Here is a 26,525-nt window from a genome sequence, read left to right on the forward strand (position 1 = left end):
TAGGCTGTAAGCAAGCTACTTAATTATTTCTGTTGAATGTATTGTAATACTAGTCATATTCTTCGAAAAGCAAGCATGGAATTTGATTTCTAAATGAGGCCGCATAATAATATAGGTATGCTAACATAACTCAAATACTTACCATTTGTTGTATCGCTTAAGCCTTAAGGTTTATAGGCATAAAAAACAAACAAAAAAACAAATATTTTACAAGATATTTATTCACACAAAAAACATTAATTTATTATACCGGCTTTTGTACATTTTTGCTTAATATACGATAAACTGGTTGAGTATGAACAGTAGTTGCTGGCATTATTTTGTCACTTTGTCCCATAAAGGCAACTTCATGCATCAGCTTCTCGGCCAGCAATCTTTGTCCCTGTGACATCGATCGTAGTTTCATGGCCATCATTTTGCCAAAAACATCAAATTCATCTTCAGTCTTGCTTAGTTTGTCGGTGATTAATTCTAACACTTTGTTGGCGCTATCATTCGATTTTTTTCGTTTGAACGATGGGGGTTCTGGTGCTCTATTAAGATTCGACCTTGGAGTAGTCGACAACGTTGATGTTGAAGGCGAATATTCTATCTGTAAATAAAATATTGATTATTTTTTGTTGCAGTTCCCTGATACGCACGAAGAAATGGAGACGATTGCAAAAGAATTTAATAGTAAATGGCAATTTCCAAATTGCCTGGGCGCAGTTGATGGGAAACACATTGCAATGTGCCACCTGCAGGCGCCGGCTCCCACTTTTATAATTACAAACATTTCCACAGCATTGTTTTGATGGCGATTGCAAATGCTAATTATGAATTTATTTATGTTGATGTTGGAACAAATGGACGTATTTCTGATGGAGGCGTACTGAGAAAATCTATTTTTTTCAAACGTTTAGACGAAGGCAGATTAAAAATACCTGCACAAAAAAAACCTACTGCTAATTCTGATGCACTGCCATTGGCGATGAAGCCTTTGCATTACGTAACGATTTCTTAAAGCCGTATTCACAAATGCAATTAAATCACAGTAAAATAATATATAATTATCGAACATGCAGAGCCAGGCGAATTAAAGAAAATGTTTTTGGCATTTTAGCTGCTAGATTCCGCATTTTTCAAGCTCCAATAAACATGAAAATTGAAAATATCAATACAGTTGTATTAGCTTGCTGTGTGCTGCACAACTTTCTTCGTCGCAAATCAACACATTCTTTTACTCCTTCTCATGACCTTGATAGGGAAAATCCTGAGACAGGTTTAATAGAGCTCGGACTGAGGTTACAGGACACCTTAGCGCCTTTGGAAGCAACGACTAATCGGAACTCGACTGCCAATGCTAAGAAAGCGCGAGGAGATTTTGAAAAATATTTTAATACTACCGGGGCTGTCACATGGCAAGAAAGTATGATAAGCAATAGATAAATTAAACCAATGTAACAGTTTAGTTAAAATGTTTTACCTCAATACAATCTTCGTTGTTTAACGAGTTGGAGTAACTCTCATCAGGAGACATGTTTTCCAAATCGTCCGCCATGCTGGATATTGAGCTCGATTCTGTAAAACAAAATGTAAATTGTTAAAATACAACATAATACTTAAACTTGTTTTTTATTATCTCTCCCCTAAGTACCCATTCCTTCATACGGTTAATATTGATATGATTATTTATATTGGTATAATTGGTGTAATCCAGTATATCAGGTATTTTCAAAATGTGTTTTCCGCTGTATTCCTCATAACCAAACTGTACCATTAATTTTGATTGATGATTGACGATTTATTGATTGTCTCTGAAGGAACCTAACTCGAGCGATTTTTGATTTCATGATCATTTCTTTTCTTCTTCTTTCGACCATGTCCGATCATAATATGGACCTCCACGGAGTGGAGGTTTGTATTGACAGATTTTGTTTTTACGAGAAATGGATGTCAGCCACTTGCTCAACATATTAGGTCCATACTCTGACTCATACACAAATTGAAATTCAATGTGTACTTGTCAGACCCAGGATTTGAACCTGGGACCCGACCACGACTCAATAAGCCAACGCTTAAGCCGCGCTTCCACCGCCATGATCGTACCTATATATTATTATTTCTTACCTACCTCAGCAAAGAATAAGTAATTTTATTGTGACTAGAAATGATTCATAGCTGTATGTTTTAATTGCTTAATAGTTCCTAATCTAATGCGATGTCACTTTCAGAGCTACGACAATGTCATAGTCTGCACGTGTATAATAAATAGCTTTAAAGCATTCCCTCGTACCTATATATTATTATTATTTATTACCTACCTCGGCAAAGAATAAGTAATTTTATTGTGACTAGAAATGATTCATAGCTGTATGTTTTAATTGCTTAATAGTAGCTAATCTAATGCGATGTCACTTTCAGAGCTACGACAATTTCATAATCTGCACGTGAATAATAAATAGCTTTAAAGCATTCCCACGTACCTTCCATTTGGTCGTTCAAGAACTCCAAATTTTTATAGTACCACAGTTTGGGTAGATATACTGCGTCTGTGCCGGCTCCGCTTCGATATGATGTCCTTACTTTATTTCTCTCCTTTCTGTAACCCGACCTCAATGTCTGTATTTTCTTTTTGACATCGTTGACCGTTGCCTGCGGCTCCACCTTGATTAATATTTCCAAAAGTTCCGCATACGCCAAGGACTTGGCATCACGATTCTTGTCGTCTTCCACAACGACGGGTTGTCTTTAAAACAACTAATAAAATCTTCCAAGAAACTTTTCGAATGCACTCGTAGATCTACCATTGTTGTTTTCGATGTCCGAACACTTTGAATGACAGTAAAATAATGATGGCGCTCATAGACTAATATATGGCGCTGTCGTCCGTCGGCATAGATATAAATAATGTGACGGTAAAGCGTGGTGAACGTACGAATTTCAGCGGCTCGGCGAGTAAAATATCAAACATGTTTGAAATCCAACGAGCCTGGTCTGCGGATTAAAAAGTCCGCAGACCTGGGGTGCTCCACGCGAAAAAAAAAGTCCGAAGACTGTAAATCGTCTGACTTGCGTGCCAATGGAGCGCCGGCATTAGACGCTTCAACTCACCACACCATTTCCTGACAGTAACGGATTTAGCTGCGCAACCTTTATCCAAAATAACATTAAAGACGGTACAGGATTTTGGATTGGATCTGCATAATAATTATGTTGGTTAGACAAGGATACGATAGCGGTGCCAACATGATTGGTCATTTATAGTTGGAGTTCAAAAAATAATACGGGTTTCCCAAAAGCCACGTTCTTTCATTGCGCAAGGCACCGTTTGCAAAATGTTTAAATTAAATTTGTTTTTCTACTCTTAAAATGTTTTTTAATGTGTAGGACTTGCTTCAATAAATAATATTGTTATATTTTATATATTATAGAATAATTATTGAAAAAATATTTGAACCAAAGGTGGTGCACTTGCACCAACTTGCACTACGCTACCGGTGCCCATGGGTAAGAGTGATATATTAGAATATTATTCTAGCAGCTAGCTGGTTCCTTGAGCCATATCACAATGGATCCAAACAAAGAAATCATACAAAGCATAGACTATAATAAATAATTTAGAATAATAACAAAGGCTTTTAAATGTTTAATTTATGCTTAGTTCTTTTCATGTTCATTCTTTAGATGTTGTGTTCAATTACATAGAGAGATTTTCTGTTTGATTTATGTATTATTTTTTTTATTAAACAGAGGTTTGTTGGACATTTAATCTTTGAAATTTATTTAAATCTACATAAGTTATAGATGAGTGTAATATTTTTAGAACTATAATAATATTCAATTTATACTATTTTAGAAATTTTACAATAGTTATCAACAGTCCTCACTAGACGGTTTACCCTGTATTATTATTTTTTAAATTAATCAACAGAATAATAATAATTGATGTTATATTATTTTTACATTCCTCGTAAAAACATAATTAAATATTTTATTAAAGAGTTTTTTTAGATTAATTGTTAGTCGCTTTCTGTTATTTTCTCACACAGTGGCCTAGCCGGAAACAGTGATATTGGCTGAAGCTCTGCTAACTTCACAACTAACAAAAATCTGTCTTTACAGTTTAAACATGGCGACCGTCGATGATGCTGGTCTGTCGGCGCTTGTGCACGATTTCCTTTTAAAGAAAGATAAAAGCATAGCAGCTCTTTTCCAAAAGAAAACGAAATCGGTAAGTTATAACTATTTTCTCTTATTATTTATTACATTCTCTCGTCTTGTACTTCCGTGTTTATTTCCATTTGATAATCACCACGTGTGTGGAGCATGCGGCGTATACCAATGAAAATAAATACACAATTGTGACTACCTATTGTGTCATTCGTTTATAGTTTACATGGTTATTGTTCTTCTCTTTAGTTTATTTCTTATTAACTCATGGTCATATTTATTACTTGCAGCCTGCTTTACCCAAAGGATGTCCTACAATAAATGAGGTTTTTACGCATTACCAAAAGACCTCTAAGAAAAAGGTTCCCGCAATCAAAGTTGGAGGTGGTGCTGAATCTAGGTACTTATGTTTAAATTGTCTTTTGTAAATGGTTTAGTGTAATCTTTCCGTTTATGAGATGTCATTTTCCGAATAGTGTATCGACCATGAACACGTGCTTCCGTCATTTTTTTGTAGGATGGCTTGCCAACCTTGACTTTGTTTACGGTTTGGCTTAAGGATGTTATTCATTAATCTTTGAATTATTATAATAAGCGACGAAGGTATTTTGTTTAGTACTAATTATAACCCCAAAACGATATGCATTACTTACTGACTATTTTTGTCCCGCGTGTTCAATCACTTCCGACACAACGCTGCCTTATTTCCAGGTTGTTCTATGTCACTTCAGTAAAATGTTCAGGAGAGCAATTTGAAAGTTCACATTGAAATAATAAATTGTACCACCAATATATATATCGTTGTCTGATTCCCAGGTTGTTATATGTCATTTTCTGTAAAATTCTCAGGAGAGCAATTTGATAGTTCACATTGAAATAATCGCACAACCTATAATATGTATTAAAAACTGTGTTCTGCAACTAAAAGAATAACTTATTTTTGAGATTATCGACAAATGCGTTCATAATTTTTATATTCCGACTAATGGGATGAACAGAGTTCTGGAAATAGAACATAATGGCATTAAAAAGTCGTTTTTCTTAAAAATGTGAAATAGAACAACCTGGAAATCAGGCAGCGACAAGTTTAGCTAGGATGTCAATGTAATATGGAATACTTCATTAGATCAATGTAGATAATAATTCACTTTTTATAAACTATTAACTCATTAAGGCCATGCATTAGTTGAGGCACGGTCTAAAAAGATCTTTGCTAGGCGATGCGCGGATTGCGGGTGGCGGGTGAAAATGACGCCTGTCAAACGAAATATTATTTGTCATATAAATCAAACATACGTCCATTTTATGTTCTGTTTATTGTTCTATTAGTAACAATAATAATATATTCATTGACATGTTTTCTTTTTAAAGTAAATGGGTAACGTTTTTAGTCATCTTTACACGATTTTAGAATTAATTGACCCGTCGCCATCACGCAGCAAAGTGACGTGTTCCTGGGTCAACATTCTCTCACTGAATGGCAGCGAGTCCAAAATTTCGTCGCGCGTACAGTTGAAAATTATTTGGCGTTTCACTGATGCGTCACCTTAAGTGCTAACACCGCGACTAGTGCGTTTGCTGTATAGTTGGCCATTAGATATAATTAACATGATATTAAATTTAAATGTGCTAATTAAAAAGTATTAACTGGTCAGCAGTGAATGTATTAATGCATGCACGTCATTTTTACGACTATTTCGTGATTAAGTTGAAACCCAGCCTTTCATAAATTCGCTGCATGATGTAATTGACTATCAGACCCCCTCATAGAACATCTTGGGAGAGAGCTTGGTGGTTGTGACTGGTCCTCCGCCGTCTTTAGCTGTCGGTCGCCCTTTTTGGAATTCAGCTATCTTTTTGTCATCGAATTATAGTACGCGGTCCAAGACATTATAGTATTTCGTCAAAAATTATAGGACGTGTTGAAAATGTAAGTTTTTAGTTTGTCACATAAACATAACAGAGAATTCAAGAAATTCCGATGCCCTGCTTTATTTAAACACCCTGTGATCGAAAAATGCTAACGCCGGCCGCCGTCAACTGTCAATTTTTTTTTTTTTAGAGTATACAACGCAAGACTACGTCCATAGACTAATATAGCACACTGAGATCATATATTATTTATATTATATAGATTATACTTACTACGTCCCTCGCTTCACGGTATTACGATTTGCTGTGATTGAAGTACGAACATTTTACGGAACTTTAAACATCGACAATATAGACAACTTTTAAAAGCAATGAAATAAGCAATGGGGGATATTCACACAACTGGCGAATTCAATTAATTCCATTTTTCAAAATTGTGGTATTTTTGACGTACTCATTAGAGGTGGGAAAACTGGTCGATTTTGAAGACTAAGTATACTTACTACCAGTATAAAAAAATACTTGGTATCTAAACTTGTTCCAAAATACTTACTAGTATTTGAAATATCAGCTTTAATAGAATCGTTAAAAATACGTCGGCTTTTGGAAATGTCCCATTTTCGAGACAGGTACAGCTAGAACTGTGGCGCTAGTCACTCATGTTTCAGTAGTTATCCATTTATACAATCACGCATATAATTTGAATTCAGTTTATGTTTACAAATTACAATTATAACACTAAAAAATCGAGAAACTTGACGTGACGAAACCAGATAAACGCGTAGTCAGTTAACGTTATCAGAACTCCGTTATTCCGGCTTGCGACTGACGTCAATTCGATGTAAATGTCTTACTCAACTAAAACTAAAATTAAAACCCGTCGCATACTAAACAAACGCGAGTCGCGACGCCGAAGCGATGATTTCATACGTGGCAAAACTACGAACTAGCTAGCGGTCGGCGAGATCTCATACCATGTGTCGAACTCCTGGACTCGATAAAGTTTCATACTCAACTAAAACCAAAAACCAAAAACTCTTTTAAACCTAAAACCCTAAGGCGAACTCAAAAGTATCCTATAAAACGAACACGTGACCATTTCTGTCCTTCACTATACCAACTTTACAACAGAGGAGAAAGGGAGAACAATGACAGTTGAGTATAATATCACGGCTAGACATACGTGTATCATGATATCTCGCTCGCGCGCATTTAATATCAATAGCGCTGAATAGCGAGTCACGGCGCATATATTAGCGAATGCGTTCGAATTCGAACATCTAATACGTTTCAAGTTTCTTGAAACAAGTTTATTGGGCAACAAATACTTAGTATGGGTATTTTCATCCGAAACTTAAGTACACAAACTTGTGACAGTATTTCCAACTCACCTCTAGTACTCATACTATACTTTTTAATAGTACGCTGACCAAAATGTACTATAGTAATAGTTCGGTTAGCAACACGGCGCTCACTGACAGATGGCAGCTCGCGACGGCAGAGAACCAGTAAAAAGACCCGAGAGCTCCACTGAAATACATTTTTTTTGTCAGATCCACATTTTCTTTTCGGTTACCAATTTTCACAATCAGTGAAATAGCACCATATTAAGACAATAACGTGTCTTGCTTACACTTGGAAGAATGAGATCGGCGAGACAGTCAGCTACAGGTGCGATAATACGTACTACCAGCAGTAAATCCATGCATGTGTAAACGGGCTGTTTTATTTTCGGATACATAGGTATTACCTGTAATTTTATTATTTCATTTCACTAACTTAGTATTGGTCCTATTTACCGATTGGTTAGAATTATGTTATTGATATATCACTAAAAGGTAGAAACAGTTTCATAAGTTTATATTAATTTATTCAAACATTATAAATTTTTTATTTTAGTTCGGAGGATTCCAGCGAAGATGAGAAAGCTCCAGCGGTAAAACAGACTCCAGCAAAATCTGCACCTATTTCCAATGGTAAAGCGCAGCCTGCTAAAAAAGGAAAACAGGAAAGTTCTGATGATGACAGTTCAGAAGATGAGCCACCTAAGAAGGTCTGTTTTGATTTGTTTTTACCTTATATTTATAATTATTCTTCCCCAAAAATGATGTATACCTTGTTTTTGATTCACTGTGAGAATGCTTTATTAGTTTCGTCACTACCTCTGATGGAATTGGTATTTTTTTATCACAACCATAAGCTGTGGGCTCTTGTTGATGGATTGTATGTATTGACAGGTACCGGCTAAGCAGCCAGCTGCCGTAGTCAAGAAAGCTGAGTCATCCAGCGATGACAGCGACTCGAGTGAAGACGCTCCACCTGCCAAGGTAGCCGTTAAGCCTCAAGCTACGGCTGCCAAAAAGGCTGTACCCAAGAAGGATTCCTCGGATGACAGCGATTCCAGCGATGAGGATGTATCCACCAAGCCTCCGGTCAAAGCCCCTGTCAAAGCCCAGCCCCAAAAGAAAACTCCAGCGAAAGCTGTTCCTGCCAAAAAGGCCGAATCATCTTCAGATGATTCCAGTGACGAAGCAGAAACACCCAAAGCTCCTGTCAAAACTCCAGCCAAAGCAGCACCCGCTGCTGAATCTTCCAGTGACGACAGCGACTCTGAAGACGATGAACCTCCTAAAAATAAGGCGGCAGTTACAGCTAAAGCAGCCGTTGCTGCCAAAGCAGTGAAGAAAGCAGAATCTAGTGATGATGATGACTCATCAGATGATGAGCCCAAGAAAGCACCTGTAGCTAAATCCACACCCGCTACCAAAGCTGTAAGACTTAATTTTTAGCTTAAAATTAATTAACCATAGTCTTATTCCACAATTCGTGGGTCGGGATGTGAAGTCAGATAAGTCACAAATTGTCATTTTGAGATATAGCAAAAACAAACTTCAAAAAATTCCCCACATTCCCCTAATTATAGTTATGTTTTTTTATGAGTAACAAATCAAAGTACATGTAATTGGCTTTCAATTATATGTCTTAGAAGTATTCTAACTATTTTGTTTCATTAAAATTTAATTGGTTTAAAAAAAAGGGAATTCACTTATCTGGATTTGCACAAAAAATGATTGACTTACCTTACTACGCACAAAGTAATATTATTAATTTTTCATGTAAATCCGACTAATATTAGCAATAAAACACACATTTTATACATAAATCTTATTGGTTTATTGAACAAAATATTATATAAATTTAAAATTAGAATTTTTATAACTTATTTTTACTTTAATGTTATTTAAGTAGTGAAAAGGCACACACACCTGAATATTATAAAGGTTCATCGTTATCATTAAACTTCAGTACGGATTTCTTCAATTGTATCAGGTTAAATATCCCTGACTGTCTCAGATGTCTCAAGTGACTCATAAAATTCTCTATAATAAGGTGAAATGTATGGAAGTAAGTCTATCAAATCTTTCGTCTTGTCTCGTCTTATATATGAAATTTGTTAAAATGCAGTCGTCTCGTCGAGAGTTCTTTTAAATTTCACTATTCCCGGTTCGTGTTTGTTGAATTAAAGCCACTTAACATCTATCCAAACAAACTTATTCCCATATGTGTCTATACGATACGAGTAGTTAAAACAATCTGCACGAGTTATTTCAGTGACTTGAAAAGGATTTTTCTTTGCAGTCTCGCATATTGATTTGGCCCAATCATGAGGATGTTCGATCGTTCCACCAAATGTCTTTTTTTTCTTCTCAATTATGCGATGGTCACTATCGCACTCCATATGTGTGTGGCCAGGGACTAAAATTTTTTAATCAATTTTGTTTCAAGTCTCAGAATGTTTCACTGCTATCATGCACATTACAGCTACGTGGCTATTTTTGTTTTGACCCGCACATCTGTCGGAATACATGATCACATGCTTAATATTATCATGTATCCCCTTGGTTAAGTATTTGAACAGGCATGCAGCGATATCGTTAGCTTCTCTATTAGCAAGAGCTCATGGCATACAAAGCAATATCCCTGGTTATTATCACAATCATGCACTGTCAAAATGTCGTTTGTAAAAAGCCAGGGAACTTTCAACAACTGGTGTGGGCATACATTGCTGCATGTCAAATGTTACAATTTGGCAAGAGGAATCTTGCAAGTACTCTTTATCACAACTCTTAGCTGAATATGCAAAGTCAGCTTCGTCATGATATGATGCTCTTTCAATTCCTCACGATTTTTATTTCTTTCTTCATCATCGGTGGAATTCTTAATTTGTATATATGTACATAAGTTTATCGCATTTTTGGCAAGTATCCTTATTTAGCCGTTTGAATGTTAAGTTCATGCCATGGAATATTTCTGCGTATAAACGAATATTGATGGGATTACAGCTAATACTCTTCAAATATTGAGAATACATCACAGTTATTGTCAAATGTGGCGGTAAGTATTTTCTGACAGTCACATATGTGTCTTTGCTATTTGCCTATCTTGTTCGCTATCTTTGTTTTTAGGGATATTTTTCCTCTTGCATCTTCTTGAATGAGTATACCGGAAGCAGTCGCACGTTTTTTTTTCAAAACATGTTCAAAAAAATTGTGACTTTCACTTAATGTTTTTAATGTACAACCTTTACAAATTGGTTGCCGTAACAGTACAACAGTCAAGTAATATTGAACTGTTACTTGGCGAAAATGATGTTTTCCTGGTTCGCTTTGTCTGATACGACCTTTTTCCATATTCATAACTTTCATTATAGGTACCTACATTGTAACTTTTGCCAGTAATTCATGCAACTTCTTTATCATTTCTGGAGGCTTTTGTATCATTCTTTAAGTTACGTTTTTGGTGATTATTTCTTCTGAATCGAGAACGAGGGTCATAGCTTAAAACAACGTTGTGATGTGTAATCGTGGAAGCATTATTTAAGCATGAAGGGTGTGGTTCTTCAATGTTGGTAAATTAAACTAATAATTCTTGAATATTAAAATCAGTATGTTTTATGCTACCATATGAATCGTCAACATACAAGTTATTGGAGTATGTGGTTGAACCTAGAAGCAAGATTATTTGTTTGGATATTGTTTACGTGTTTTTAGAGTTAAATAAATCAAATTCGATAAATTTGGTATATTTTTTATAATATACTAATAATACACATACTTATTTATATAAGTCATAATTTATTAAAATATGACTATTTTACTAACGTTCTGTTGTTATTTTTTTTTCAAAATTTCTCAAAATATCTTAAAAAATTTGTTAGATTCACCAAGATTAACATGGAGTAGGTATGACGTTTGAAGATAAGCCAACCACGAGTAGTAAGGTAAGTCACACAAAACGTTGACTTATCTGACTACTCATGTGACTTAACTGTGTACACACCCCGTAAAATAAAAAATGTGTTTTGACTGAAAATGCATCTCGCTAATGGTGAGACGTACGACTTATCTGACTACACAGAACGAAAGATTTTTTTTTTTTTTAGTATAGTGGCATTCATATCTCATTTTTGCTGTTTTGTGACTTACCTGACTACACATCCCGACCCACGAATTGTTTTGGATCGTCTGTAGACTCATGAATATAGCAGGTTAAATTTAATGTAAAGAAGTCTGAAGTTTGTAAATTTACTTTTGGTTTATTGATTTCCTCGAATGGAACATGTCATGCAAATAACAATCAGTAATGGTCGTAACAGGTTGCAACAACTTAAAGTTAAGTGTACAATCAGTGGTTTTAGCCTCAGTCTAAATGTTCATAATGATTAATGCAGACCGAGATATAGGTATTGGTTTGATATATAAACTCTTCGAAGTTGTATCAAAAGTGCTTTCTAACATTTTAACATTTAATATGTTCTAATACAATTAATGATATATATATTTGTTTTCTGATGCAGATGAAAAATGTTGTTGCCTATACAGATTTTCATTGTCTGGGCAAGGCTTTATAAATAGACTATATGGGTGGGCATAGGGAATTCACACACCCCCTGCATCTTATGTATGTATGCATTCATCCAAGTCCCAATGTAGTTTAGCCGTGACAAAAAACTGTAAACTTTGATGGTGGTAATAATTTTAACGAAATAGGTACCTATGCAATTGAAAATCTTCATTTATTGCCAGTAGGTCACTTCATTGCATTTGAAGATAATCAATAACTACCACTACCATTGTAATTCGCAATTCAGTGCCACGGCCTAACTATAGTAAATATGGTGATCATCATGCCCAAACACGTGTTCTAATTTTGTAAATTGGCTAATCGAGTCTTCATTGGATGCTGACATAATCATCGATTTAACTAATGTTCTGTTTTTTTATTTTGAAAACAAACTTGTAAGCATTTAGGATTAAACATATGAGAATTTGACAGGCAAAGAAAGAATCTTCAGATGATGACAGCAGTGAGGACGATGAAGATGTGCCGCCCGCTAAAGGGAAAGCTGAAAGCAGTGCAAAGAAAAGGAAAGCAGATTCCTCCAGCGAAGACGAAGATGATGAAGTTCAATCGTCACCTACCAAGAAAGCCAATTTCAACAAGTCAAGCGAGAATGGCGAAGAAGAGGTTTGTTAAATCTCATTTTATGTAATTGCGCAAATGCAGGTCTCGTGATGTTTACTATTCAAAAGTGAGATGTCCAATCTTTTCCAGGCATACTTTTTTAGTGCAAGTGTGTTGTCGTGTCGAAATCTATGCAGGCATTATACGAGAATACTCAAATCTCATTGTATGTATATCAATTATTTCTGTTGCAGCACAATTAAGTGAATGTTAAAAGTAATCAATGAAAGCAATTTACCATGTTTCACTGAACATGATCTAGGTGGTTACGAGGAGATAATAAAAATTGTCTCATAATTCATTTAGCGGTTAGCCAGTGGTCTGTGGCTTATGAACTACTGATGTAATGTTCTTTATGTTAATTGAAAATATTAGAAGAACTATTGGGGGCAAATACAGAGTTGCTGTCATTAAATTAACCCAACTAAGGACCAGATGCTTAGTCATACTTATACGGCCCTAATTGTTATTATAAACAGCTGTTTATTTACTCACTGACATTTTAATAGCAAAATTATCCATCACTAGTGTAAGTGTTGTAAAATAATTATGTGTATCGTACATATACAGATTTTGAGCAATTTAGTATTATATTTTGTTTGAATGTTACTTATCAAACAAATACTGTATTTGTTTGAAGCATCGAAGGTCAAGTTTAGTTATATTAAATGTACGTAATCATGACTATAACTGTATCTGTGTACGAAAAAAAACTTGAGATAAGTGGGAAAATTGAATAAAGATTCAAGTGTGTCCAAGGTAGTTGTGCATATTATTATGTTTAAAGTAAAAGAGAAAAGGGACGAGTCAAATCGACACAGTTGAATTGTTCTCATTGACTTTCTTGAAGAGTAGCGATTTTAGGCTTGTTTTCCTTTCTGACACAATGATTGTGTCTAATACGTGACCAAAACTTTTTGTTACTCCCATAATCTTAACTTGCCAAGCTCAGGAAGCCTCATTTTGTTTGCAGAAGAAATAATTGGTGACTAAAAATTGCTGATTAAAACATACTAGTAATGTTTTACCAATGAATGCTGTTTATAGCTGTCAATTTACTTTCACAGGGTAGTTTTGTAAGTGACAAAAGAAAGTTCCCTACTCCCGCAGCGCGAACGTCTGGAGGCAACGCACCTTTTAGGCGAGTCGTGTCAGAACTTCACACGCCCATTGACCATCGACTTTCAGACAACTCCTTCGAAGGAAAGGTAAATGTCTTCCCTGAAGAGCGCCGAGCATAACACAGCATGAACGTCACGACGACACTAGTGATTACCGGTGCCGAATGTTGGCACAGACTACGCTTGGCTTGGCAGGGTGCTGCTCGTAATTTTATCTTCTAACCATGTCATTCTGCTGACATTCATGAGAGTTATGTTCGGTGACTAATATTTTTTTCCTTATCCTTTTAAGGAGGAGGAAGGCGGTGAAGACAACAACGGCAGTGGATCTTGGGGTGGAAGGGGTGGGTTCGGAGACAGACGAGGTGGCCGGGGAGGATTCGGCGACAGAAGAGGTGGTTTTGGTGACCGAGGAGGAGGCCGAGGATTCGGTAGAGGCGGAGGCGGCGGCAGAGGTTTCGGTGACCGAGGAGGCAGGGGAGGTCGAGGAGGTTTCCGGGGGAATGACCGCGGAGGTGGATTCCGCGGAGGCTTCAGGGGTGGAAGGGACGGAGACAGGGGCGGAAGGGATGGAGACAGAGGTGGATTCCGCGGAGGCTTCAGGGGCGGTGATAGAGGAGGTTTCAGAGGGGGTCGTGGAGGAGGTGACGGAGGAGACCGAGGAGGTTTCCGCAAATCTTGGGGAGGAGAGAGAGGAGGTCGAGGGGGCGGCGGAGGATTTAACAAAAGTTTTGGCGGCGGAGGAGAATCACAGAATAAAAAAATCACATTTGACTAGATTATCATATGACATAGGTTCGTACTCTTTCCCGTACTTAATACATTGTGAAATGATTAATTTTTGAGGTGAGTTAGGGCTATTTGATTTTATCAAATAGAATCTTGCAATTGTTGGTAATTAAAAAATGAACTAGAACGAGAAAATAATACAGTACCCTTCTCAGTAATCTGCCACCCCAAAAACCAGACCAGTGTCCAATTAGTGAAAACGGCGGATTATAGTGGATATATGCAAAATATGGTAAAAATTAAAACAGGTATTTCTAAAAAAAAAATTGAGAAATTTGTCAGCAAATTACGGTTTTATTTATAATCAAAATCACGTACAGTAAAACCTCATTAGTAAGAACACTTCAAAACACGCAACAAAAATTACTGATTTTATGAAGGTAATAAAAATAATCCTGATATGACCCATTGACATATCAGTGTGTCAGTCAGTCAGAGGCACAACTGCACTCCACTCCAAGGTAAAACAATAACTCGCATGTTTCAGGGCTGTAGGTATTTAATTACTGATCGTTGATTGGAATTTCACGTTTTACTAGATAACCAATGCCAAACAATTGTTAACAAAATGGAAAAATAAAAAATATTTGATTTTTCTATAATTCTAGCTACTTGGTAAATTCAATTATTGGATTAATGACACGTGGTATTTGCACAGATTTTAATTTGAAAGAATTGTATCGGAAATATTGTAGGCATATCTATGATCGGAAACGAAATAAATGAAAAAAAAATTATATATATTTTCCCCCTTCACATTTCGAATTTTTTTCGATTTTCGGTCCCATGGAATTCGTATTAACGAGGTGTTACTGTATTTACTCAATACATATTTGTCAACCCTTCTTCCGCGGCAACTGACTTTGGTCAGCCTATACGCGCGGTGCGGGTCATCCGACTAAAGTCATTTCGATTTTCGTTTGCCTAGTACTGCTTTCGCTCGGGCGCGAAAAATTTGAATATTGATTTAATTTATTCAAGAATCATCCTAACATCTGTTAATATTTAGCCTAAACTTTTGTTCTATCTAATTTAAATAAATATTTTTCGGGAGCGTCTCGGATTAAAAAAATATCACTCATCAGGTCACTTCAAATTTGCCGCACATATTGGTCGGATCGCTACCCAGTGCATGTGCGCCGATGACATTTTACTGACGTGTTTGTAACCATACGAGTAGTTCGCGATATAATATGTTATATTGTTTTTAGTGATCGAAAAACTATTTGGTGATCCCGTGGAACTCATATTACGAGGTTTTACTATACTAACTTTTCGATTTAGATACATGTACCGAATGAAGTCTTCGGATATGACACTATCTAATAGAAATATGTTCCCACTGTGACGCAAGTAGACAGGGAACATTGTTTTTATCCAAAATACGACTTCTATAAACGTCGTGTCGTATTCCGTTCCACAGTAGAGGACGTCAATGGACGTCCTGTTATATCGCATCTCACAGAATATGACATTTGTAGATGTGTCCGGGAACGTGTTATAAGCAATTTTTGAAGATAATATACGGATTTTCAATTATCCAGGTTTGTTTTTGGTCATGAATTTGATAATAACCTTTATAATAGAGAATTATATTAAATTGTACCCTTTTCGTACAATTATGAAATCTGGATAATCGAAAATCCTGACAACCGAGGTTCTACTGTACAGTAAATATTTCATTATAGACTTAGTTGATTTGTAATATTTATTTTATGTTTATAGAAGGGTGCAAGAGGTTCCTGGGGTGAACGTGCAAACCTTGACCTGAAATTTACACGAGGCAAGGGCTTCAAACATGAAAAAACTAAGAAGAAACGTGGTGCCTACAGAGGCGGCTCTATCGATACATCTGTGAATTCATTCAAATTTGAAGATTAATTTAGTGAAGATTATCAGTGTGGACAAATATCAAATTATTGACAAATACTGTGTTTATTATTATTGTACTCGTGAGATAACAATGTCTCAACTTTTTTCAGTTTGACATGTTAAATTTTACAGCGTGACATTACACATTCAATGTATCATGCGCATTCCTTATCCAAATGTTTAGTCTGATAATTGGAATTAACATTACAAACAATATGTTTTATGGTCAATCAAGTCAAGATTTATTATTAAAATGTTTTCATTTTACACTCTAAATGAATTTGAATAAGATATTTTCCGTTGCGCCCGCAAAACTGACTCAATTTTTATAAAATACATTTGTGCACCAACAAAAAAATAATATTACAATATATGTACAGTTCCTTATAAAAATTAGGTATGTGCATTTTTGAAAGCTAATATACCAAGGAAATAATTAACAATTAAAGTTATTATTCTGGAATTGTTTTAAATAAAAATCAATATTCAAGGACACGACACTGCCATGAAAATGTGCTATATATTTTTGTGTCTTGTATCGTTTTGAAAAAATTAAAAGCCAGTTTTAAAAGCGCAGCGACATATTGTTCTTAGGAACAATAATTTTATATGAAGCTACGCTGTTAACTAACTATTCATATCTTTTTAAACTTAGAAGGTGAAGATATTTCAGTGTGAACCATTTTGTTCAGTGCAAATGTATAGGTAATGTGATATTTTTATTGATGAACAGAATAACTTAGAATTTTGACATAATGTTGTAAATCAGATTCATCTCGAAGGACAATCTCTGACTTTTTATACTATTGTGTAAAGAATCCTACAATATTTCTGTATGCCTCATTCCGCATTTATAATAATTATATTTTTTCACTTATATGTCTTATATTAATAGTATTGTTTTGAGTACAATGTCACTTGTCAAGGTGAATTCTTGGCCACATTACTATAGAATAATGAATGGCGATGGGTGTGTTCTTGAGACATTTTGTGTGTTTGTGAGATGTGAAGAAAGCTCCGGTGCCGAGCTTAACTTATTGAGCTCATATAAGATTCTATGCCTGAACTTTTGTTAATATTAAGTGTTATAAAAACATTTGTGGGGAGTGTAGATGATAAATGTGTAAAAATTATATATCTAAGACTAAAAATTGATTTTTTATTTCCTTATCCATACCATCATGACATAAACTTTGTACCTATGATAACTATCAAGTTTCTTTTATTGAAAACTGTCAGCACAAAAAGTGATTAATTGAGAAACAAAATTAGAAAAATAAAATATGGCAGTGATTCAATAAGCAATCAGTACATAATGATAATACGCCGCTGTCTTTTCTTTTATTTAACAGTTATCACTTTAGCATGTTACTGTTATTTTCATTGGTCCAAATCAATGACATATTAAATGGACGACTCACTTCATACCCGGCGCGCACGAGAAAATGTGCATGAAAGTCATTCACAGATGTATAGGTAGATGTCATGTGACCATTGACGTATCCGTTTCCATTATGCGATACAAGCTTCGAGAATTTATAGTAATATAACCTTTATTGTAATGGCGTATTAGTGTCATGACTCATTGCGTTAGAAACAGATTCTCGGTTACTTACGACTTCTCGGAGATTAGACGCAAGTGAGCGCAGCGAATCACAGGCGACTGACTGTCCAATGGTTCCTGTCATTCAATTGCATTGAATAAACATTCATCAATATCTTAAAATGGCATTTTATAAATAATAAATAATACTAACACATGCAAAGTGATATCCCGTCTTTCTTGGAGTGTTTAGTAGATTTTTTTACAATTTTTAACTAGGCACATTGGCATTTTGTAACACAATAATAACGGTGGAGTCGAAACCTGACAGTCAGAAATTTTGTATGGGCAGACCCAGCGGTGTCGCCAGACCGCTTGCAAGCAGAATGTTCATTTGAGCGTAGGATACCGATATTAAAATATGAATTTCGCCATCCGGCAGACCCGACACAAAGTGAGTGTCATTTTATTTTCTAGATGCTTCGTCCATATTAATGTCATTGGTCCAAATTAACACGGAAGGCATTCTATACACTAAATGGTATCAGCGGCTATCCAATTCATAACACTGAAAATTTAGGTTGGCCACTCCAATATTCTAGTTTTTGCGATGCCGAAGACAATGCGGAAAATTATCGGCACTATCGATTGTGAAAAAAATCTGAAATACGATAAATATAACTTATGACCTTTCAGGAAAAATATAAATTTAATATTGAAATTGTCCTATCTCTATTATGTTAATAGATTTTTAACAGCACAGATTTTCAATACGCCATAATAAATCAAATTATATACCTAATTTCTGCATTCCTAATCGCTTAGAAAGCCTCAAATAAACGGGACTTTACCGGCAAGCTTATAAAATAATTGGGTGACTAGGTACAGCGAAATAATGGGTTTAATAATTCTGCAGAGATAAAAAACGGAATTTTAACTATTTGAATATGTATTGTAATGTATCTATTAGCACCTTTAGGATATCAGGATTAAAAAGGGATAGATAATTTAATCCTTATCAGTTTTTCTGTTTAATATAGACAAATACAAATTATTTCCAAAGCGCCATAAAATAAATGCATTTTATAATCTGTTCCATATCTTGTATTTTCCCTAATTTGATTACATTATACAATTTCAAAAAAAAATGCATTATTTTCAAAATAATGGTTTTGTAAAAAAAAATGAAGGTATGTAATATTATACCTTGATAATTTCTTTTTTTGAAATATTAAATATTTATGTAAATATAAGTATATGAATTTCGTTTAAAATTTAACTAATAAATAGATTCCACAAAAATTAATGTTTCATTTTTCCCCTGGCTGTTTTGTTTTGTCACTGTTCTGTTTTGTCATGTTCTGTATTGTCCGGTTACCGATGTCAATGTACAATGGTTTCAAATTTCCTGAAATACCTCATGATCTACCAGCGTTGGGTTTAATTTCGGAAAGACATATCACCACATATTCCTTTTATGCAGATCAGAAGACTGAGACATGTGAATAGTCAATACGGTATTCATTTTATCGTATTATCTACTTATTTGTTTTGTTACGCCAAAGAAGTATAACTTCTAACATGCGTACATAAGTACAAGCACCGATTTTTTAAAAATTACCAGCTTATCTTGATCCAATATTGAAACTGAATGGATGTTTAAAATTTGATGGAAGATATTACCATAAAATATCTGCAATAATTCTTGAGATTTTAGGTTGGCTCGCCAAAAACTAAGAGGCCTTTTGAGGCTCGGTTCAGCCACGGTGGATTCCTCGCGGAGTTAATTTGTACTAGATTTCGGATTCTGCGTGGGATCCATTTTTTGCGGTTGACTAGCGGATATAGACTCTGCACGAATTCGCCGTGTCTGCACCGAGCCTAAATCTTTATGTAGTAGCACTTTACTTACTATTTTATTATTAATTACTAATACTAATCCTATCGACCGAAGGTACTTGATGGAATTTGAATTTAAATTCTAATGGATTTAAGTTTTGAGTCGTTGCGACCCCGGTTTCGGCATCTTCAGGCACTTAATTCTACTTAATGGATGGACCTCCACGTTCTGAAAATTTGAACGATTGTGCAAATGTGTACTTTTTGACGTCCTCTTGAATTTATAACCCAGTCGCTGCAAATAGATCTCCAGAATACTATTGTGAAACAAGAGCTTCACATCACCCGTATTTCCAATATGAAAATATCAATATAATTTGTCGAATCCAAATAAATTGTGAATATCATTATTGCATAACTTCTTTTTTACTTCCTGATACGTACAACCGATTATTTCAAACAGCATATTTTATTTTCTACCAGCTGATATTGTAACACTTTCAGAAAATTCAGTTTTCGGTTCATCTCTTTCATTGTGAAACCGTTTAAGGTAAACGTACCAGTAGTTGACCATTTAAGAAAAAAATTCAACAAAAATAACGATTAACGTTTAGCATTACACCGAATGTTGGCAAAGCAAGTCTACTCATAATGGATCAAATGTCTTAATTAATATGACAAGACAAAAATTAAGAAAGGGTCTGTTACAAAAAAATTGTGTTCAATTTTTCAATACCATGTTTTTGTTCCAGTAGTTGACCATCCAAAAAATTGAAAGTTCCAGTAGTTGACCACTATATGTTTCAGTAGTTGACCATGTCTAATTAGGGATTCCAGTAGTTGACCACTATATTTTTCAGTAGTTGACCATGTCTAATCAGAAGGCTTTATGGCAAATCTGTCATCAGAGTTGCCTCAGGGCTTCCTGTCAGATCACTCTAGCCCATAGCTACTTGAATCAACTTGGTAGCAATGGGCGGTTCAGTAATAAGTTACATAGGAGAGGATTTTGTTTGACAGCCAATCATCAGCTTTGTTCGGGTAACAAAAGGTGCAAAATTAGTTACTTCAAACTAAAAATAAGAAAATATATTTATTTTAGCAACTAAGTACATACATACTACATAGTAACGCATAGGCTCAGTACTTACCAAAATAAAACTTAACATAAAAATCCTTCGATATTTCAAATAAAGTCCAATTCCGGAACTAAATAAACATTACGAGTTTTGCTTACTTGTGTCGGGTCATTTATGTGGGATACTACCGCCTTCCATTCATAGCTAAGTACATCGGGTCGCTCTCGCATCTCGCATCGATGAAATAGTAGCTTTTACTTTAGAAATATGGACGATTTTCCCCGGGAAGTATTATAATATAATGTTCATTAATGACTTTCATAACGGGCAGCCATCGAGTTTTAGGCTTAAAGCTTTCATCACTAGACTTTTGCCATTCACTCTCCGCTGAGTCTGAAATGTCAACACTTGGGCTAGAAGACTCGGAAGAAAAACGCATTTTCTTCTCGACTACTTTCAATTACCCCATTTTTTTTCTTCCTTTGCTTGCTCATTTAGTTCTTTCTTTCTTTGCTTCTCTGCATCTCGTTCTTTTTTCAACCGTTCCAATTCTTCTTTCTTCCTCTTTTTGTTTAGGAAATACTCCTGGCAAGTGAGAAACCCGGGGTTCCAGCGGCTAGCTCAGGCGTCCATCGAACCCCGGATTCACAAAAAAAAAAGTACGATATATTTGAGGGTGGAATTAAATAAAACCACGTCTGTCTCGTGTAACTTGGTATTCCTTATATTTTACACTTTCTTTACATGTTTAGGTTTTTACAATTAGTTACGCAGGTCCGTATATGTCGGAAAGGGGACGCTTACTTTTTTTTTTATTTTTTTAAACTTCGCGTACCCACGCCATTAGTAAAAGGGACTAGTGATTGGCCAAATCTTGATCGCATGATCTTTGATTCGGCGAATCACGAGCCTGACCCTGGCGCCGGCGCGCGAGGATTTCACGCACAATGCGCGGCAAAATTTATTATATTTGAATACTTATATTTATTCTTAAAATTATCGCTTTCATCCATCATCATTTATACCTTTTAAATTAAATTAAATTTATCTTAATTACACCTCCGCCCAATATGCGATTTTCACACACCGGACGAAGGCCTTTACTTATGATTAAAAAATACTTACGTGGTTGAGCAAGGAATCAGATTAGATGTTTTATGAAGCCGTTTCTAGAGGTCAGGGTTACGTTTCGACTTATAGCTACTAAATGATTATTTTACACCGGGAGAAGCCCGCCTTTAACAGGGGTGTATCAATTCGCCCCATCTGGATTAAAGTCGAAAGGTACGCCCTGATCTCATCGGCCACCCATCCAATTCCTTGTTCATCCGTTAAGTACATAGCATGATAACAGTTTATAAAAAAAATTCAACCACAATCTAACTATTCTAACAAAAAAAAAAAACAACTAACTTTACGTATTGTTTCTATATTTATTTTAATTACTATTTTCCTGCTCAAAGCAATGCTCCTGAATAAGTCAGAGTTTGATTTATTTTCCTTTCTTATTATCATTTGTCATAATTTATTATTATTTTATTTTTCTCCTGTAATGTCGTGCGTTTATTTTGTTTTCGTAATGTTTTTGTTATTCTTCTCGTTCTTTTATACTAGTCAGCGGAGGGGTCGTGGAGCTATAGTCTTCGACTCTTGGGCTGTCCAGTTTTTTTGTATTCCGAGAGGCTACATTTGTAGACGTTTGGCCCTCGTTCGGAATTATTATTTCGTGTTATGTTTTTCTTCTTCTGGTGCAATAGGAGCGTACCTCGTTTGGCGTCGTCTGCCTTTGCAACCAGGGCGTGGTAGTGGCGTTACTATTGAGCCAGGCTCGTTCCGAGCAGCGGATATCTTCCTGTGGAAAGTTTTCCACTGATCTGCTGGTCTCTGGAGTATCACCTCATAGATGGACAGGTACTGTGTCTCCATCTGTTCCTATTACTGCGGGCAAGGCATCGTATAGCGGTACAACGGCCAGGCTCGTTGACGGCGGCACGGCTTTCTCACAGGTACTAGGATGGATTTTCACAATAAGTATCCTTTTCCCTTTCCTTTTTTTTTGATGGTTACACTTCGGAGGTACCTCTTGTTGTTTCACGATATCTTTCAGGCGTCACGTCCCTAGTCTCTCCATGAACCTGCGCGAGAAAGGAGAGTGCGCACTCTCCACACCATCAAGCTTTGGTATCATGAATTTTCGGCTACGCTGCCTTTGGATGCGCTTACTTCGAGAGGTGGCTCCCTTTGTGCTTCCAAATTGTCTTCATCTGTATTTATTCTTTTTCTTTCTTTAGTGATTTATTCGTTCATTAGACTTCCTGTACTTTAAATTTATTCGAATTTACTTTATTAATTACTCCTACCCCATACATTAAATAGCTACTAATTTTATATAAAATCTTCCTATTGTACTTATGGTACTTACTATCACTTTTAATATTTTACCCTAATACCCATAATTATTTTGCAACATTGTATTGACTGTATAAATCACATTGATATTAAAAATTGAAATATTCCACCCTCTCATTATATTTATTTCTGAATCAGTACACTTAAAACTGTGTAATTAACTTTATTTTTAGTGAAACCCATTTTATTTAAAAAAAAAAATTGTTGTTTCGTTTTACGCGCCGACATCCTATTCCAAAGGCGCGCCGCGCCGATTTGCGGTGCCTCTCACGTTTTATTATTATTATTTTTTTTCATTATTGAAACCCCGTTGAGAAATTTACGGCTTATTGACTCATTTTTTTTTTTTTTTTTATCACAAGCATACAATCTCTACTTTCATCCTCTTATACCTAATTTTAACGTATTATTAAAATTTCACTTATCAACTATAATATACACTTCGTCGAGTGATGCCGTATTATTCCCGTTCCGTTTTCGCTGTGTTAAATTTACGATTGGTAATTTGTAAAGAAATAATAGTGACGGTCGTATACTATTTTCTTCGTTTCTCTTTGGATTCAAATTATTAACACGGCGTAACTTTGAAACAGGTTTCGCGCTACTGTAGAATATCCTCTTTCCCGTTTATAAAATTGTTTGCGATTTTCAATGTTAATGTTTTCGAATTCATTCATATTTACTTTATTTGAACGGAAAGAATTGGCGTCACTCTGCGAAGCGTTATTTTTAAAACTAGAATGTACATTTTTCTTACTAATGAACTTAAGTTTACAAGGCTCAGAAAGTGGGTCCTTAATTAACTTTGTATCCGTAATTAGAAGAATTTCCGGATGTTTTATTCGTATAATCTACACATTTCACTTCCAACAGGGACTCGGCGTTCACCCTTGACTCGAGGGTTGGCGACTGGTCCTGCTTCATCTCCTCGTGGTCGAGCCTGCGCCCGCACAGCTTCGATTCCCCTCAGCTTGCGCGCCTTTTCAGTCCTCTTGTGAGGCTCCCTGGCCTCGCGTTTCATTTTTCTCTCCTCACCGAACATCCCGTGGTCGACTAGTGTACACGACATGTTAGTGATACCCTAGGAAAATTGGCATTTTGCTCGCTGTTTTTCGTCGCGAGTGGGCCGTGGCCTCTACGAGCCCTCCTCGCTGGATACCGTCGATGATGTGTCTGGTCTCCATAGGTGGGATTTGTGCAGCCATTCGTCGTACTGGAGACGCGCTGGTGCTACGGTCTCCAGCACGACGCTAGGCGCGGTCAGCTCCGTATGTGGACTGTCTTCGAACACCAGAGGAGGGCTCTCCCGGTTTGATGTTGGAGACAGCACTTCTTCTTTGATAAGGGTCACGTCGGAGTCCACTTTTTAGTTAACCATTTCTTGGTTGTCCCGGCTCCTGGATCATAAACTTTTATTTAGCGTTCGCGGGCGTAAATTTTATTTCGCGGGTTCGGAAGAATCCATGCGATTCTTCGAGCTTCACGTTGCCAAGGCGCCATTGAGATCCCCGGGGTTCCAGCGGCTAGCTCAGGTGTGCCATCGAACCCCGGATTCACAAAAAAAAAGTACGATATATTTGAGGGTGGAATTAAATAAAACCACGTCTGTCTCGTGTAACTTGGTATTCCTTATATTTTACACTTTCTTTACATGTTTAGGTTTTTACAATTAGTTACGCAGGTCCGTATATGTCGGAAAGGGGACGCTTACTCCTTTTTTTATTTTTTTTTAAACTTCGCGTACCCACGCCATTAGTAAAAGGGACTAGTGATTGGCCAAATCTTGATCGCATGATCTTTGATTCGGCGAATCACGAGCCTGACCCTGGCGCCGGCGCGCGAGGATTTCACGCACAATGCGCGGCAAAATTTATTATATTTGAATACTTATATTTAGTCTTAAAATTATCGCTTTCATCCATCATCATTTATACCTTTTAAATTAAATTAAATTTATCTTAATTACACCTCCGCCCAATATGCGATTTTCACACACCGGACGAAGGCCTTTACTTATGATTAAAAAATACTTACGTGGTTGAGCAAGGAATCAGATTAGATGTTTTATGAAGCCGTTTCTAGAGGTCAGGGTTACGTTTCGACTTATAGCTACTAAATGATTATTTTACACCGGGAGAAGCCCGCCTGTAACAGGGGTGTATCACAAGGTTTACCGGAAACACTGGTGGGGGTTTTTTCCCTTTTTTGCTTTCTTCTTGAATTTTTCTTCCCCTTCACCGGGGAAGACAAAATGTCTCTTGAATGGACTACGAATATTTGATGGACCAGCCACGGGTTCACTGGCGATTGGAGTCGAAGTATCATTACAAATCCTTATACCAGCCTTAGGTGCACTGGCGATTGGAGACGAATCACCATCACAAGTCGTTAGACCAGCCACAGGTGCCCTAGCAATTGGAGATGAAACATCATAATAATTCATTGTATTCCAGGCGGCCAAAAACATCATATCATCGGATTCCTCTTCTTGCAATGCCTCATCGATGAGTCTGACCGGGTCAGGTGGAGTGATATTTTCCAACTCATTTTTTACTTTTCGTCACAGTGCGAACGGTGACTTATTATCTTTATCAGGTTCGTAGTTTTTGAGGAATGATTCAAGATTTTCCTCATCAATGTTTTTACTCAGGAACTCTCTAAATACCACTTGGGTTCCTCTGATGTAACCATTGAAGGCACACTTTGCGATTCTCCTGGTACTGTTACAGCTTAAGGGCCCATGGACAAAGTCCACATTTTCGGAAATTTCTTGAGGAATTCTTTTGTACTTGTAAAGGACTGTCGTTGGTGACCGACACTCCCTGTTACTATGACGGTTATGCATTCCTTATCGTCGGCATTTACCTGCTGGTACACTGTCTCGATTCCTTTTTTGGCTAAGACCCTGCTCCCCTAGGGGCGGCAGGTTATATGAAAATATGGTGAAGCAGGCAGGTTATATAAAAAAGTATGGTGAGGTAGGCTGATAAACAATTTGCGGCAAAACTAACGTTAACATTATTAATTATATGGGTGCGTTATAATGACCAAAGTAAATCCGCCGTGATGCCCTGCATTTTTTTTTATCGCGTCGCTATTTCTCGTAAGTTGTCGGCTATTGTTGGCCTGCTTCATTCAGTTGCTATATATACAGGGCTATAATTCAAGAAATTTTTCTTTTCCGAAGAAAAAATACACAAACCCGTTGCTGAAAAAATAAAAGTTGACGCCTAGGTCATCTACTGGACAGAACCACCCTAGACACTTCTAATTAATAAATAATCATCGTTCCATACTTATGAATGTAAAAATTGTTCAAAACTA

General features: G+C 36.2%; 2 protein-coding genes across 3 annotated transcripts; one reads left to right on the top strand and one right to left on the bottom strand.

Annotated features, from left to right (window-relative positions):
• Positions 1-209: 209 nt before the first annotated feature.
• Positions 210-3,020, bottom strand: LOC147068091 (uncharacterized). Its single transcript, XM_085952732.1, has 3 exons — positions 2,466-3,020; positions 1,466-1,560; positions 210-592 (listed from the first exon to the last, which is right to left on the bottom strand). The coding sequence occupies exons 1-3, from the start codon at positions 2,470-2,472 to the stop codon at positions 245-247; spliced, it is 450 nt and encodes a 149-aa protein (XP_085808858.1). The 5' UTR covers positions 2,473-3,020; the 3' UTR covers positions 210-244.
• Positions 3,021-4,096: 1,076 nt separating this feature from the next.
• On the top strand, positions 4,097-17,482 carry Nopp140 (nucleolar and coiled-body phosphoprotein 1). Of its 2 annotated transcripts, none has more exons than XM_085952894.1 (7): positions 4,097-4,213; positions 4,443-4,552; positions 7,924-8,077; positions 8,262-8,795; positions 12,361-12,552; positions 13,617-13,757; positions 16,185-17,482. In XM_085952894.1, exons 1-7 carry the CDS (start codon positions 4,112-4,114, stop codon positions 16,338-16,340), a joined length of 1,389 nt encoding a protein of 462 aa, XP_085809020.1. In that variant the 5' UTR covers positions 4,097-4,111; the 3' UTR covers positions 16,341-17,482. The 2 variants fall into 2 exon arrangements, with proteins under 2 accessions (XP_085809020.1, XP_085809019.1); XM_085952893.1 differs by lacking the exon at positions 13,617-13,757 and adding an exon at positions 13,963-14,465.
• Positions 17,483-26,525: the final 9,043 nt, after the last annotated feature.

This window comes from Rhyacophila brunnea, unplaced genomic scaffold (genome assembly GCF_057557595.1).
Source record: "Rhyacophila brunnea isolate RB1 unplaced genomic scaffold, BYU_Rbru_1.0 scaffold_3, whole genome shotgun sequence".
Lineage (NCBI taxonomy): Eukaryota > Metazoa > Arthropoda > Insecta > Trichoptera > Rhyacophilidae > Rhyacophila > Rhyacophila brunnea.